This window comes from Aureobasidium melanogenum (genome assembly GCF_000721775.1).
Source record: "Aureobasidium melanogenum CBS 110374 unplaced genomic scaffold scaffold_10, whole genome shotgun sequence".
Lineage (NCBI taxonomy): Eukaryota > Fungi > Ascomycota > Dothideomycetes > Dothideales > Saccotheciaceae > Aureobasidium > Aureobasidium melanogenum.
The window spans coordinates 382,469-395,539 of record NW_024470062.1 but is presented as its reverse complement, the minus strand read 5'-3'; the positions used below and the strand labels follow the sequence as shown (position 1 = coordinate 395,539).

At 51.0% G+C, this 13,071-nt stretch overlaps 4 protein-coding genes across 4 annotated transcripts; 1 reads left to right on the top strand and 3 right to left on the bottom strand.

Annotated features, from left to right (window-relative positions):
• Positions 1-1,709: 1,709 nt before the first annotated feature.
• On the bottom strand, positions 1,710-2,159 carry M437DRAFT_66047 (uncharacterized protein; the record flags this gene model as incomplete). Its single annotated transcript, XM_041024678.1, has 2 exons — positions 1,710-1,855; positions 1,946-2,159. The coding sequence occupies 2 exons, from the start codon at positions 2,157-2,159 to the stop codon at positions 1,710-1,712; spliced, it is 360 nt and encodes a 119-aa protein (XP_040879824.1).
• Positions 2,160-3,880: 1,721 nt separating this feature from the next.
• On the bottom strand, positions 3,881-5,131 carry M437DRAFT_48209 (uncharacterized protein; the record flags this gene model as incomplete). Its single annotated transcript, XM_041021614.1, has 2 exons — positions 3,881-4,675; positions 4,754-5,131. The coding sequence occupies 2 exons, from the start codon at positions 5,129-5,131 to the stop codon at positions 3,881-3,883; spliced, it is 1,173 nt and encodes a 390-aa protein (XP_040879823.1).
• A 5,648-nt stretch (positions 5,132-10,779) lies between these two features.
• On the top strand, positions 10,780-11,619 carry M437DRAFT_66045 (uncharacterized protein; the record flags this gene model as incomplete). Its single annotated transcript, XM_041024677.1, has 3 exons — positions 10,780-10,883; positions 11,074-11,239; positions 11,308-11,619. 3 exons carry the CDS (start codon positions 10,780-10,782, stop codon positions 11,617-11,619), a joined length of 582 nt encoding a protein of 193 aa, XP_040879822.1.
• A 327-nt stretch (positions 11,620-11,946) lies between these two features.
• M437DRAFT_66044 (uncharacterized protein) lies at positions 11,947-12,570 on the bottom strand (the record flags this gene model as incomplete). Its single annotated transcript, XM_041024676.1, has 2 exons — positions 11,947-11,985; positions 12,037-12,570. 2 exons carry the CDS (start codon positions 12,568-12,570, stop codon positions 11,947-11,949), a joined length of 573 nt encoding a protein of 190 aa, XP_040879821.1.
• Positions 12,571-13,071: the final 501 nt, after the last annotated feature.

Genomic DNA, 13,071 nt, shown 5'->3' with positions numbered 1-13,071 from the left:
ACAGGCCCCCACGTCGACGCTCTCCGCATTATGCATCCAACATTCTTCGACTAAGCATTTATTTCTATTCCCGTTGCGCAGTGCATATTCAGGATAATCAGGCAAAAATGAGAATCCTTGTTTGGAAAACAAACAAGAGAGTCACCCGGTTTGGCACGTGAAGAAAGAAAGGAGAGAACTGTTGGTTGGCTCGTGTATCGTTGACATGTGATAGGAGGGAGCACGAGTTCGTGTACTGTGTACAACAAAGAACCTCGTCATGCAATATGCAAGCAGCAGCGGCCCGCGGTGCAAGCCACAGATGATCAATCATCAGAACTGTGCATATTGATTGGAAGAGTGAGATGCAGAATCTCGAAGCAGCTGCTGTTATGGCGGGTTGGCATGATAGCTCAGCTGCTCACACACGCTTTTGAGACATACAGATACATTGGACATGTCGACAGAGATAAGAAAGCCAAGTCTCTAAACCACAATACCACGTGCTGTGTAGTATTGGGCCAGATGACTTGCATACCTTGCATAGATTGCGCATCCACACCATCCACGTCTTCTTACACCAGTATTGTGTGTATCTCGCTATCGCAACTGCAAGTGCCCAATCACAAATTCATCATGCCGCGCTGGAAAATGTGCAAAGGTCAGGCTAAGGGAGTGGAAACCAGCTGCCTAAAGTCCCCAATATATGTGATCTCTCTATGTGAGATTTGCTAGTATCCAATCATCCACCTGACTCTCAGTGTGGTCTACAGAATACATCGAATTGGACCAGTCCCAAGAGCTGTTAGGCCCATCAGGCCCGAACAGCCCCGTAGAACGCGTGTCTTCTGCTCATATCCAATGCATATGAAACATCAAACTCACACGGTCACATTGAAGGGTGTCTTCAATACGTCGTTGTTGGCACAGACGACAAGAGGCGGTCAAAACCGAGGCAACCAACAGGCCTAACATACCTGCATTTCATGGAGACGTGCATAGCCCCAGCTTGGCCATCGAATCGGAGCTTGCACGGCTGCATTTGGTGGTTTCGTCAGGCACCCATCCAAACACGTTCCTTTTAGGTAACAGGTAAAGCAAAGAGGAAGGTGGCAGATGAAGCGGTGTAGTCCAACTAAAACCGTTCCTTCAATCCTCTTGATCGAGAACACGACGTTCAGCCGAAACAAAGGTGCAAGTCCCCGAAGACCGATAATTGCACCGAGACCAAAGAACTTTGTGAAGCTCTTTTTCGGAGCTTGCGCCTACTTAGACTTGCGGGGAGCATGTGCTCAAACAGAGGGCAAGAACTTAGAAGAGACCAGGATCCGGTGTGGCACTCCTAAGCTTCTCCTTTGTTCCATCGCGGCGCATAAGGCTGGGTTTTGGGTGGGGAAAAGGAAGTACTTCAAACAAGTACCCGTGTCTCTGTGGGTTGGTGGAGGTCTGTTTTGCCTTTGATTCAACGCCTTGATCCTGGGGAAATCGAGGGGCAGAGACAGGTGGCTTGCGCGGATAGAAGCGGCCCCAGATAGAAGGGTGCGGAGCAGCGATCAAAAAATTCAGGTACTCGGAAGGATGTACCATTCTCGTACCGCAGTCGCTGACACGTCTCTGTTTCTGCGAACATGTCATAATGTTCTCTTTTTCTGGTCGTTTAGTCCTTGTCTTTGCTTGCTGCTCCGCCATTAAGGACAAGACAGAGTGTTCTCGATGTCGCAGTCATCGATTCAGCCGTCGGTTTCGAGCCTATCGTTGAGCTGATAGTGCCAATAGATCACGTAGTGGTGGCGGGTACACGGCTTGCCTGTATCCTGTTGGTCGGCAACGAAACCCCCACGTCGTCTGTCACGATTCAGATTCCTGATCTTGTCCACTTTCCCGACAAGGTTTATGGTTTAAGCCATTGCATTTCTCCATACTTGATATCACAGATAGGTTTATCGATCGAGGTGCATCGACTCACCGTCCCTGATGACGTAGCCGTTCTGGCTGCGCTTTACGACGGCAAAACTAGGAGTGAAATTATCTCCCGGTGGTCCACCACGTTGGTGGGTTAAGGTTCGTCTATCTTCACAATGCCAAGCAAGTCCAAGTGGGCAGGCAGTTTCGTTGAGAATGCCCAGAGGGTGTCGTTGCGGTGGAGGTGAAAGTAGTGTTGCGCTCATGGCGGTAGCCATGCAGTAGTTTGGCGTTGCTACGACTGTGGGCGAGAAAGTATGTCCTTGTCGCGTATATAAGCAACGATTGCAAGTGAACGGACGAGTACGGCTGTGAAGTACAGCAGCACTATGAGACTACGGCAGAGCAGTCAAGCAAAGCCGGAAGATCGGATTGCTAGTCTCTTGACCTTGTAACGAAGCTTTCTGTCTAATCATCCTGTCGTGCGCAAGACAAGAGGTTGTGATTGTCTTTGTTTCCCCGGAATCCCCGCAGGAAGGGAAGCTGGAGATGGAGACGGTCTTGCTGGATTTGGCAATTCCGATTACCTCGAACTCGGCACAAAGGTACTTTGTACCTGCAAGCCATCCGACCACCTGAGAAAATGGCATGATCGGAAGCTCTGGTCGGAATAGTTGGCACGGAAATGACGATTCCCTTCTTGTCGCTTTGCTGCAGAAGATAAGCCAGCAAGAAATATGTGCGACGATCACCACCCAGCCAGGCTGTTTTGTGCATGCATTTTGAAGGTGATCCCGAGTTTGGCCGAAAACAGTGCGCTTTGGGCAGTACTTGCGAGCACCAGATGACCTAGGCGTAGTTGATCACAAGGAAAAGATAGCTCTTCCGTATTGATGTCGTTGCAAAATGCCATGACACACCAACATCCGATAAAGGGTGGGGTAGACATGTGAGACCAGCATTCTTTCTGTTTGATAGAGGAGAGAGTCAGTGTCCAGAGCGACCTCTGCCTGCGTCGATCAGGAGGGCGCACTCATGCAAATGCTCCAGCAGGCAGATCTTCATGGCGTGACTTCGGTGTAGTGACGATCTTGTCGGGGTAATCAGCAGCAAGGCTGCACAGCAACAAGAACGTTTGTGTGCTAGGAATGACTCAGCACGAAGGGGGATCAATCCGTTGGCAGAGAAGGCAAGACAGTGAAATGAGAGGCGACGATCCCGTAAGCCCACTAAGCGCCCAGTCGCCCTTTCGTACGCAAATCCATTGCTCCGACTGCCAACAAATAGATGAGACGCTCATTCTGGACGGTGGTGCGTTTCTGCAAGGGGGCCCGTGGTGAGGCTTAGAGGACGCTGGGGCAAGCATGTGGACTGATTGTGGATAAGAAACTCTGGAGAGCCAACTCATACGAATCCGCATGGACGCGCAAGACGATTGAATGTGCGGAGATTTTGTGGAGCTAATGCTGTGGAGAGAGAGCAATGATCTAAATGGGCGACAACCGGAGTGTAATGTTTGGATATGCACGTAGTTTTGAATGGCCTGTGTATTTAGCGAAACAGAGAATGAGTCTATTTCGAAAGCTTGTGTTAAGGGGAGAGCAAGAAAGCGTCTATCTAGAGGAAGGAGCCATTGGGCTCGAATCATCAGCCGCATTAGTTGTAGAGAAGCAAAGCCGCTAAAATTGCAGAACAGAAACGAAGTCATTGGGGGTTGTCGAAAGCAATAACAAAACAATATGCAATCTTTCCGATTGCAGGTATCCTCGTAGCCACAACAAGAACCCTTTTCGTGAATCTCCCTCGCTCTTCCCGCTCAATAGTACTATCAAACCGACTCCAGTCCAGTCTATAGGGTAGTGAAAACGCCGTGCCGAAAACGTAGAATAACAGAGACTCCGAGAATAATTGACCGAAACACCCAGGCCGTGATATCGTGCCATAGCCAAAAAGACCAACGCCTTGACAATGACTTCAAACAAACGATTTCGAGGCGTGCTTAATTCGAGTTGTCGCCAGCTATACTGCCGGTAGTACTGGACTGGCCGCTGCTAAAGCCGTTGGTGTTATTGAGCAGATCGTTGACTTTGACGGCTGACGGCACCATGGGGATGGGCAGCTTTCGTTGAGCTCCGTCTTCGCGTTCCATGATCTCACTGATGCGTAGGCCGCTGTGGTGCGTCGGAATGTACGGCTGTTGACCGTCAGCGGACGGCTCAACAGGGGCAAGGGCCGGAGGCGGTTGGTGCTGGAGGGAGAGGTGGTGGAGTGTGGGGAGTTGCACACCGTTATGGAAATACTGCGGACGAAGCCGAGGAGAATGAGAAGGAGTAGCCAAAGGAGTGTGGTCGGGAGTTGGCGAGGTAGACTCGTGAGAGAACGATGGAGATGGTGGCGCAGTTGACTGAGGAGAGCCAGGACGCGACTTCTTGGTCATGCGGTGAGAGTAAGGGTCATCATCCTCGTGCGAGTGCGAGCGCGACATGGGCTGAGAAGTGGGGTTGGAACCGTAGTGATAAGCCGAGAGGGAAGGAAGGCGGCCAGTCGAGTAAGGGTGGTGGCTGTAAGGGTGGGTGCCATATGTGTGTCTGCTGGCAAGACCCAGATGATGCGAGGGAAGCGAGTTTTCGCGCTCGACTTGCGAGGCAGCGGTGGCCAAGAGGTTGATGTCCATGGGGTGATTAAGGCCAGCGGGGCTGAGATCGCCGCTCACATTGCGCGTCAAGTAAGAGCCAGGGTTGCTTGTGTATGCACTGGCGTAAGAATGAGGGGGAGAGACGTTGGGCGATGAGAGCTGAGACGAGGGCGCCGAGTGAGCCAAGGTATTCATCTTGGGTGGAGGAGGCATCATGTGGTTCATCTGCTGCATAACCTGGTGCTGGGCCTGATCCATAATTCCGGCTTGAGCGGCGGCGGCGGCAGCGGCAGCTGCAGCAGCGGCGGCGGCATGTTGCTTGTTGCCACGTCTCGAGTTGGGGTTGTTGTGGATGCGCGAATGACGAGTCAGCTCATCGGAACGGCTGAAGCGCTTTGTGCAGCCCGGGAACTGGCAGGCGTGCGGCTTCTCGCCGGTGTGAGTGCGGATGTGACGAGTCTGGTGCTCGAGGCGGTGGAAGGCCTTGTCACACAGAGGGCACTTGTAAGGACGCGGCAGGTCAGGGCGCACATCCTGCTGAGGAGGGGTCTGAGTAGTCTGCTCCTGAGTGGGCATGTTGGCAGCCATGGCGGGCACAGTGGCAGCAGCAGCCATAGAAGGGTGAGACTGGACACCGGCGTCTACGTAAGTCGAGGGAGTGCTGGGGTGAGAAGGGGGGGTGGCCGAGGAAGAGTTGTCTGGATTCAAGAGGCTGGAGAAATCCACACCGGACGAAGTGCGCTGCATTGACGACGTGAAGGTGAAAAATCTGGAGAATAGGCGGGAGGGGAGAGGGCGGGAGAACTGGTTAAATAGCGAGAGCGTGACGCAGACGAAGGGAAAAGGCGTGGGGTGCGCTCCAACTTTGACTGAGAAAAGATCCACCGGCGCCAAGCAACAGCCTTCGTCGCGCCCGACGTTAGTCACTAGCGCACTGTGCTGCTGGCCCAGGGCCGACAAGACTCGCCGTCGGAACGACACGGCTTTAGATAGCGCTGGTCGCTCTTCGGTCGACCGTCCCCGATTGTCTATTCCAAAACCACCTCACCCGCTTGTGCCATCTGTCCCTTTTTGTGCACTGCACCCGCACACTCAGCACCAGCCCGCCGTGGACAAGGCGCCAGCCAACCACACACCATGCCTCCTGCATCCCCCCCCCAGAGATCGCTGCTCTGTCGTCGTTTTCGAGTAGGTTCCGAACCCTCGTCTGTTTTGCGGAGCGCCCGCCCGGTTATCACAAAACAAGACTTTTTAACCTTTCCCGTGACGACCCGTGGCATGTGTTGGGGATGCCTTTTGTGCACGTCTTCGATCGCGCCTTCACATCCTCTTCTGTGCTGCAATTATGACGATGCTGCACGGTTATCTCTCCAAGCGTTGGCCTTTTTGCAGCCGAGAAGCTCTCTCGTTGCGCTGCCTCGCCTTGCATTCTTTGTATCTTTTGCACTTGACACGGGCCTGCTCCGGAAATGACTTTGTGGGGACCCACATACAAGATTTTTCGAATTCTCATAGAAGCGCCCCCCCAGAGGTACAGTAGGCCCGAAATAGCACTACGCCCCTGGCCGTGTTGTGTTTGTGCTTAACAACAGCGCCAAGCGCCCGCGAGAGAAAGGCCGGCCTCATCAAAACCCGAGCTCTCTCAATTTGGCCGCATTCTGCCCGAACTCATCGTCGTCTCGTCTGAAGCTGGGAAGATGAAACGTGTGGAGCGGAGAGCTCACTCCAACCTCAAGGTCTCGTTTACAAAGTATCCGCTTTATCCTCTGTTTGCACATGGATCGTAATGTTCCATTTGCGCTTCCCACGGTCGCATGACGAGGCTTACGTTGGGCAAGGTGTTCCTGCTTATCTCTGTGCCCTATCTCCCTTCCACGCTTGGAATGGCGACCACTCATACCTCACCTACATCCTAATTGGTCTTCAACCGAGCATTTACCCGCTCGTGGCTGCAGCCATCTGCTTTGCCGCACTACGCAAAGCGTGCATAGATTGTTGTATGATCTCCAGATACTGGCATGTGAAACAGTCCAACCTGGAGATGCATCCGGGGAACAGCGAATTACATTGCTCCATGCTGCGCGTGACTTGAATACAACTTATCAGTCTCTTCGATACGCGCAACTCGTACAACGGAACGAGACCCTTTCGACGTTACTCATGCTTCCACACTCCCATTGTCATCAAACCTAAGTCATTGCGCGTTAACTGTTCCTATTCCGTTCCAAATCAGACACGGATCAAGTGGAGGAGTCAACCGACATGCCTCCTCATATCAGACGGGTAATTACGCTCCACTGTTGGAACGTTTCAATTGCTCGTACACTCACATGGCTGCCTGTCGCTTTCTCTTGATAAAAACATCCCTTCGTGATTCATTAAAGCCTGGGGTGGCGTGGGGGCCGGAGTATGCGACCTTCACCAGAACCTGGGGCATCGTGTACACTCGTTAGACTTGGTCACCAAGGACCCTGCGAAGGTCGATGTTGCAGAGATACAGTGCTGTACAATCACCTTGGCAAAAACAAAATGTAATTCGATCCCTAATCGCTGTAGCGATGCGCAAGCGTCCATCACGCCATTACCTCCTCCTGTATCGCTGACTGCTCGCGCACGTACTTCGCAGAGCTCGTCTCCTTTCGCCCATCGAGATCAACACAGCACACACCCCTCATTCAAAACTGACTTTCCATAGCATATCATAGATCCGGGGCAAATCGACCTGTTCTCCACGCCAAGGGAGCCATAACCTGGAGCTCGCAAGCCACATTTGCGCATCCTCCACTTCTCTACCATTGCCATGGGTCAATGCGGCCTTCCCGTGGGTCCGTGGCCATGGTTCTCGCGGCACTCGAGGACTTCAGGTTCTAGAATATCACACAATTTCAGAGGCTTCAAACGTTTTGTTGATACTGCATGATGGCTTGTTAGCTGTAGAGTCGCTTTGCACAGCGTCTATCAATGCGGTTTTGCTTGCCCCAGAGTGGGGGTGGGCCAGACTTACAGGTCCACTGTTCGATCGAGTCATTGTTGGTCTCTTGGTGTGATTGCGATCCCCACACGCTCTTCAAATTCGAGATGCTAAGAGCAACTACTCCGACGGCAGTTGACTCGATTACACAGTCTCCATGGCGAACTGTATCTCGGCCCACAGAGGAGGAAAATTGTCATCGGGTTCAACCGGCTCAGTGCACGGCAGATGACAGTGGTGCGAGGCTCCACACAGTGATATGAGATTATCAGTTGCAACGCCTAGATCCGCCGCTGCCATCGGGGGAGCGGTTCAAGCGAGTTCCGCTCCTTGGGCGTTGGTTCGCAGCCAACAAGACTTTGCACACACGTGGCCGTAAGGCCGCCCCAGAGCCGAACGCCAGAGGATTGATGCAGGTCCCAAACATTGTACTTGTACCACTCCACAAACACAAGGCGCCACCAACAGATATTAGGAGTTTTCAAGGACCACTTTGTCTCTGGTATGTTTTTTTTCTCCTGGTCAGCAGCTTCAATGCGCACCTCAACGTTCGCAGGGCGCAAAGAAAAAGTCTTCTGTTATCTTCTTGGCAGTGAAATTTGCTCTCTCGCACCGAATATAGCATGGCGTCCGAAACATTGCCGTACAACCATCCCCAACACATTTGAACGAGAGAGAAGCGTTCAGCAAAACATTTTCTGCATTTTCTTTTCGCGGCGGATTCACGGCGTCACGCCATGGTTTCGTCGTCGTCGTCATCTCTCAAAGAGGTTTCGAATCCCCGGTTCCCCATCGACACATCCATGATTCAGTGACGTGGGAGCCTATGTTTCGAGACGCTTGCTCGGTGGGTTGAGCACTGTGAGCTGTGAGCACTGGCTTTTACTCGTCTTGGCTCAACATGGACAGCCCTATGTCCGGAGTTTTCTCTGTGACACTCGCTCGTAACACAATCACCGGCCCGACTATGAGTGAGATACAGGTCTGAACGCAGGCCTCAAGATCCCACCAATATGTTGTTAGGCAATCTCAGACGCGATTCGCTTCGAGTTCGACTCAACAAAGTGGCATTTGACGTGTCCAGTGACGAGAGGTAAAACGTCTTTATGTAATGATAAAGATGCAAGTAGACTGCCATGCCATGCATCACTCACTCACTTCTTTGATGTTCCTGCGTTCCTGCAGGTCACGTCGATGTTGTGGGGAGAACCGACCCCACGACGAGCATTGCCATGTGTTTCCAAGACCAAAATCAAGCCTCACCCACACTTGCAAAGCCACCACAACTTGACATGGAGGCGGTTAGTGGACGAAACCTTACGCAGCTGTAGAGAAAGAGGAAAAGGAGCACTCCAATCATCGTGACAATGGCCTGCACTTGACATTGCAAGCCATGTGGACTTCTGGGCCCATGCCCAGCTGCGCACTAATAAGTACAAGTGGCACCATCTTCCTTGTGTTTGTCCACAAGCTCAAGAAGCTGACAGTCTGCTTTCATGTGATTATCGCTTCGTGCTCAATCAAGATAGGAGCGCCGACAGGTTTCGCCGAGATACATCGCAACAGTTTGGGCTCCTGCCCAACGAATTCTCACAGCCTCTCCACGATTCGTGGTCTTGCAGCTCAGATAGTGTTGGGGATCTATGCTGATGCCTTGATGATTTTTTTTTTCTGTGAACCATGATTGCGTGATTCGGACTATTCGCGATAGCTTCCATTCAAAGCACCCACAAATCACATGAACACGCCATAAGATGCATAGACTGGTTCCAGATACGGCTTTCCGTATATGCACAACCCCACAGAAGGAGGTGGTCTTAGGAAGCAATTTGGAGCAAAGGAGGTATGCTAGAGGACACATCCGCCGGTTGACCTTTTCTTCCCATTGTCCTCGGTTACTGCGGAATAAAGGTACTCGGCATCACGAAGAGAAATGTCTTCCGTGAGTCGGCAACTCGGCTTGTAACAACACTCTTACACTCGCCGAATACCGTACTCTAGCCGAGGACAAAATCCATCATTCATGGCGTTCCCCTAATATCCCCCATCTGGGGGCTAAAAGTCGTTACTTGCAGGCTGATAACGGAACATATTGGGATTCTAGCGGATCAGACGACCGGCATGCAATATGTTTCCTTCTTATGCGACCCTGTGGAGCTCGCAAGGACCACTAAATTGCACTCAAGCATCCACAACAAGGGCGGTGACAACCTCCAAACAAAACGCGTGTCTGTAGCTGAGCGCCACATCTCGTTACGGTACTGCCGATTCTGGCAAATCGCTGTCACTTGAACAGCACGTGCGTCGGGAGAACTGCTGGATAACAGTACCCACTGTCACTAAGCACAGTCTAGTACTCCGTAAGAACGAAAGCAACGTATCTCAGAGGAACGACACTTCCGGTGGTGGAGATTGACAGCTACAGGTTATCGCGCTGAAACAGGAAGTTGCGCGTTATCTCGCCAGCTGAACTTGTGATCCGTACATTCGATCCACACGGACCCATGAGCAACCTCCTACTCCAGTATTGCATCTCAGGCAACTATCTCTGTTGGCTTTCCTGGTAGGATCATCCGTCAGTCTCTTGTCACAGGCGTCGCATCAAATCTATACATGTCTGGATTTCATGACTCCGCTTATGATCACTGTTCAACATGGTTATGCCCTGACTGGACCCTTTCTCCTGACATACAGCTCCACAGATAAGAAGGGGGTTCGGCGCAATCCGCTTTCTTTTGTTCACAAGATCCATACACGCAGGAGGAGTCGGAATTCCGCAATTCTCCGATCGTCAGAGCCTGAAAGGTTCATCGACATGTTTGGGTTCTCTATCACAGCGTAGTCATAACCGAGCACTTTCGTGCAGGTAGAGAGCTAGTGGATCATAGTCAGTGTCAACACTGTCTACAGAGAGCCTACCACATAGACTCTTCTCATCTGCTCGAGTCTTTATTGTTTTGTTTCGACTTCATCTTTGACATGCAAAAAGTAGCAGGACGCCGTGCAGAAGCATCACACCACCCAAAAACGGAGTAAGTTTCACTAAGATCCATCACATCATCAGCTGGCCTGGTTTGCGCACATTATACTGAGAATCTCGTTGCAACATGGAGCTGTAAGTAAACTCGAAGAACCAGTAAGCGACTACACCGGGCATAATTCTCTCATAATACCGTTTTGATCAAATTCTCATGACAACCATCTCGTGTATTCATCTTCTGCAGCTCTATGAATCTCTCACACCTTTTTCCTTTCACGCTCGCCCGGCTGCCTTCAGATCGAGCTCGACAAGATGGCACCAACACCGCCAATAAACTCCATGTTCACTGACGACCGCTGGGAGACAACAAGCGTCATCGAGGAGGGACATGACGACGACGAACGCGTCCTTCAACGGTATATCTCTCGCGTGCACCATACAAAAGATAGACGAGAAGACCGACGTACTATGCAAAACAGGCTACGAACCGATCAAGTCTTACGTCGCAAAATCGTCATTGGAGCTTGTGTGGGTAGCTTCCTCTTCCTAGCACTACTTGGATTTGGTGTTAGTATGATAGCGGCATAGATGATGATTTCCAAACAGTCTTTCAAGGTGTTATGGTTCTTCAAGAGTGTTCTTGTTGATCGGGTTGTGGATCGTCCACTCGCCAATTGAATCGCAATCACGCCAGGGTCGCCAGTTTAACAACCATCTATCCAGGCAGAGACGACGTCCTGCACCACTCGAGACCTTTGGTGGTCTCATCATGGTATGTCAGGATCGAGAGATGCTTTTGACTCTCAAATGATTTTGTTTCGTTCGTTGAAATGTGGGAAGTCGCGTTGTTCTGCGAATTTCTTCGACACGAAGCTTAGGCCGTGGACTTGCAACGATAAGAGCAGTCAACTCATCCCACTTTCCCGCCAACTTCGACACCATTCTCCTCGAGGGCGAACATTGTCTCGGTGTCTTGTTACAAATTCGCTCGCCATCCACAACTTATTCTACCCTGTTGGCCAGATCTTCCGCACACGGGCCAGACCTTCGAATGGTCACCCAACAGAGACGTATCGTGATAAATATTTACATCAAAACATGGAGGTACAGCTACATTCGAAGTTAGTTGTATTTTTAGAACCATGGAAATGAAGAATTGTTCATGACGAGACTTTGTTGACTTCGAAGCTATGTATACTGACAATCATCTCGCGCCACGAAGTTGGTGCAATCCCAGCATCTATAAACTCCTGCAGGCATTTCCCGTCCTTGAACCTGAAAATTCGCTGGTCATAGCTAGCGAAGATGGGCAGAGCAGAGACATTCGAACATCTTGCACCTGTGTCTGATGATATGGTTGTTCTGCTTGAGTGTATGATTGACACTTCCTGGACTTGGTGTCGTAGCATGTTGTACCATCTTCGATCCTGATGTCCATCACACAAGTCGGTTTTGTTGACCATCATGACTTTGTTTTCGTTATTTAGACGATATGTACTCTGGGCGGGCGTATGAATACTGAAGATATGGTCAGTAAAGTCCGATTCCCTAATGTATGAGGGTAATCACCTTAGATCTTGGCCAGAGGGAGAGTCCCGAGCGGGCTTTCGTTTCGACTTGATCACAAGCGGGATCGCCAAGAGATCTGCCGCAAGTGTTTTCGAAAGGTGTAGAGTCGTACTCGAGGGTCAGATCAATAGGCTCTTCCTGGGTTCCGAGCCCGAGCTGAGCCGTTGTTGTACGTGGAGATTCTGAGGTATCCTCGGCGGCTTCGTCTTCGTCGATGACAATCATCGCTTCTGTTTCCTTGCTCTTGTACGCTTCTCTGATGATTTGGAGCTCTGCCTGCAGCTTAGATGGGATCATGACATGGATTTTTGCGTTGTTCTGCTCAGCATCGCGAAGAACGTCTCGAGCATACACAAGCGAGGCCAGCGCCATGTGAGCGCGGATGCCGTAAGAACGTGGCAATCCGGCGTAGCTTACAAGATGTTTTGCAATGGCGCGAGCCAGTTTCTTGTCTGCCTTGTCACCAGACTCTGTGAGCTCCTCCATCTGCTCCCAAAGATCTTCAAACTCTGCTTCCTTGTCGGCGAGTGGCATTGTTGATAAGGCAAGGACAAGTTGTTGCTCTGATGGTGGTGTGTACGGAACTGAATTAAGTGGTATGAGACAGTCAGGTGAAAGCGTAGAAAGGAGATGTAGATAGGAGGCGTATGGGAAGGAAAGTGTAGTGAGTAGAATGCAACATCTCCCTCGTCGACTCACTTACGAAATCTGTCACTTTCTCAAAACGTCAACGAGCATTCTCACTTCTTGAAAGGTTCAGATCCAGTCCACACTAGCACTCTCTTCCTCATCTTGACCAAAGACTGTCACATTGTGTACTCCATTTGGCGAAAGAAGTGATTCCCACGAAAATGAAAATAAAAATGTGTTTTCATGGCTTCCAACATCACCATTTTTGAGCGTGCGAAGAGGGTAACTCGAAGCATAGCCTTTGGCATACTGGTGAGATGTCGACAGAGTTCCGCATATCGTCATGTATCGATTGATGTCTGTTTCGGTAGTAGAGAGATGCTGGACAATCCGCAAGAGTGAGCC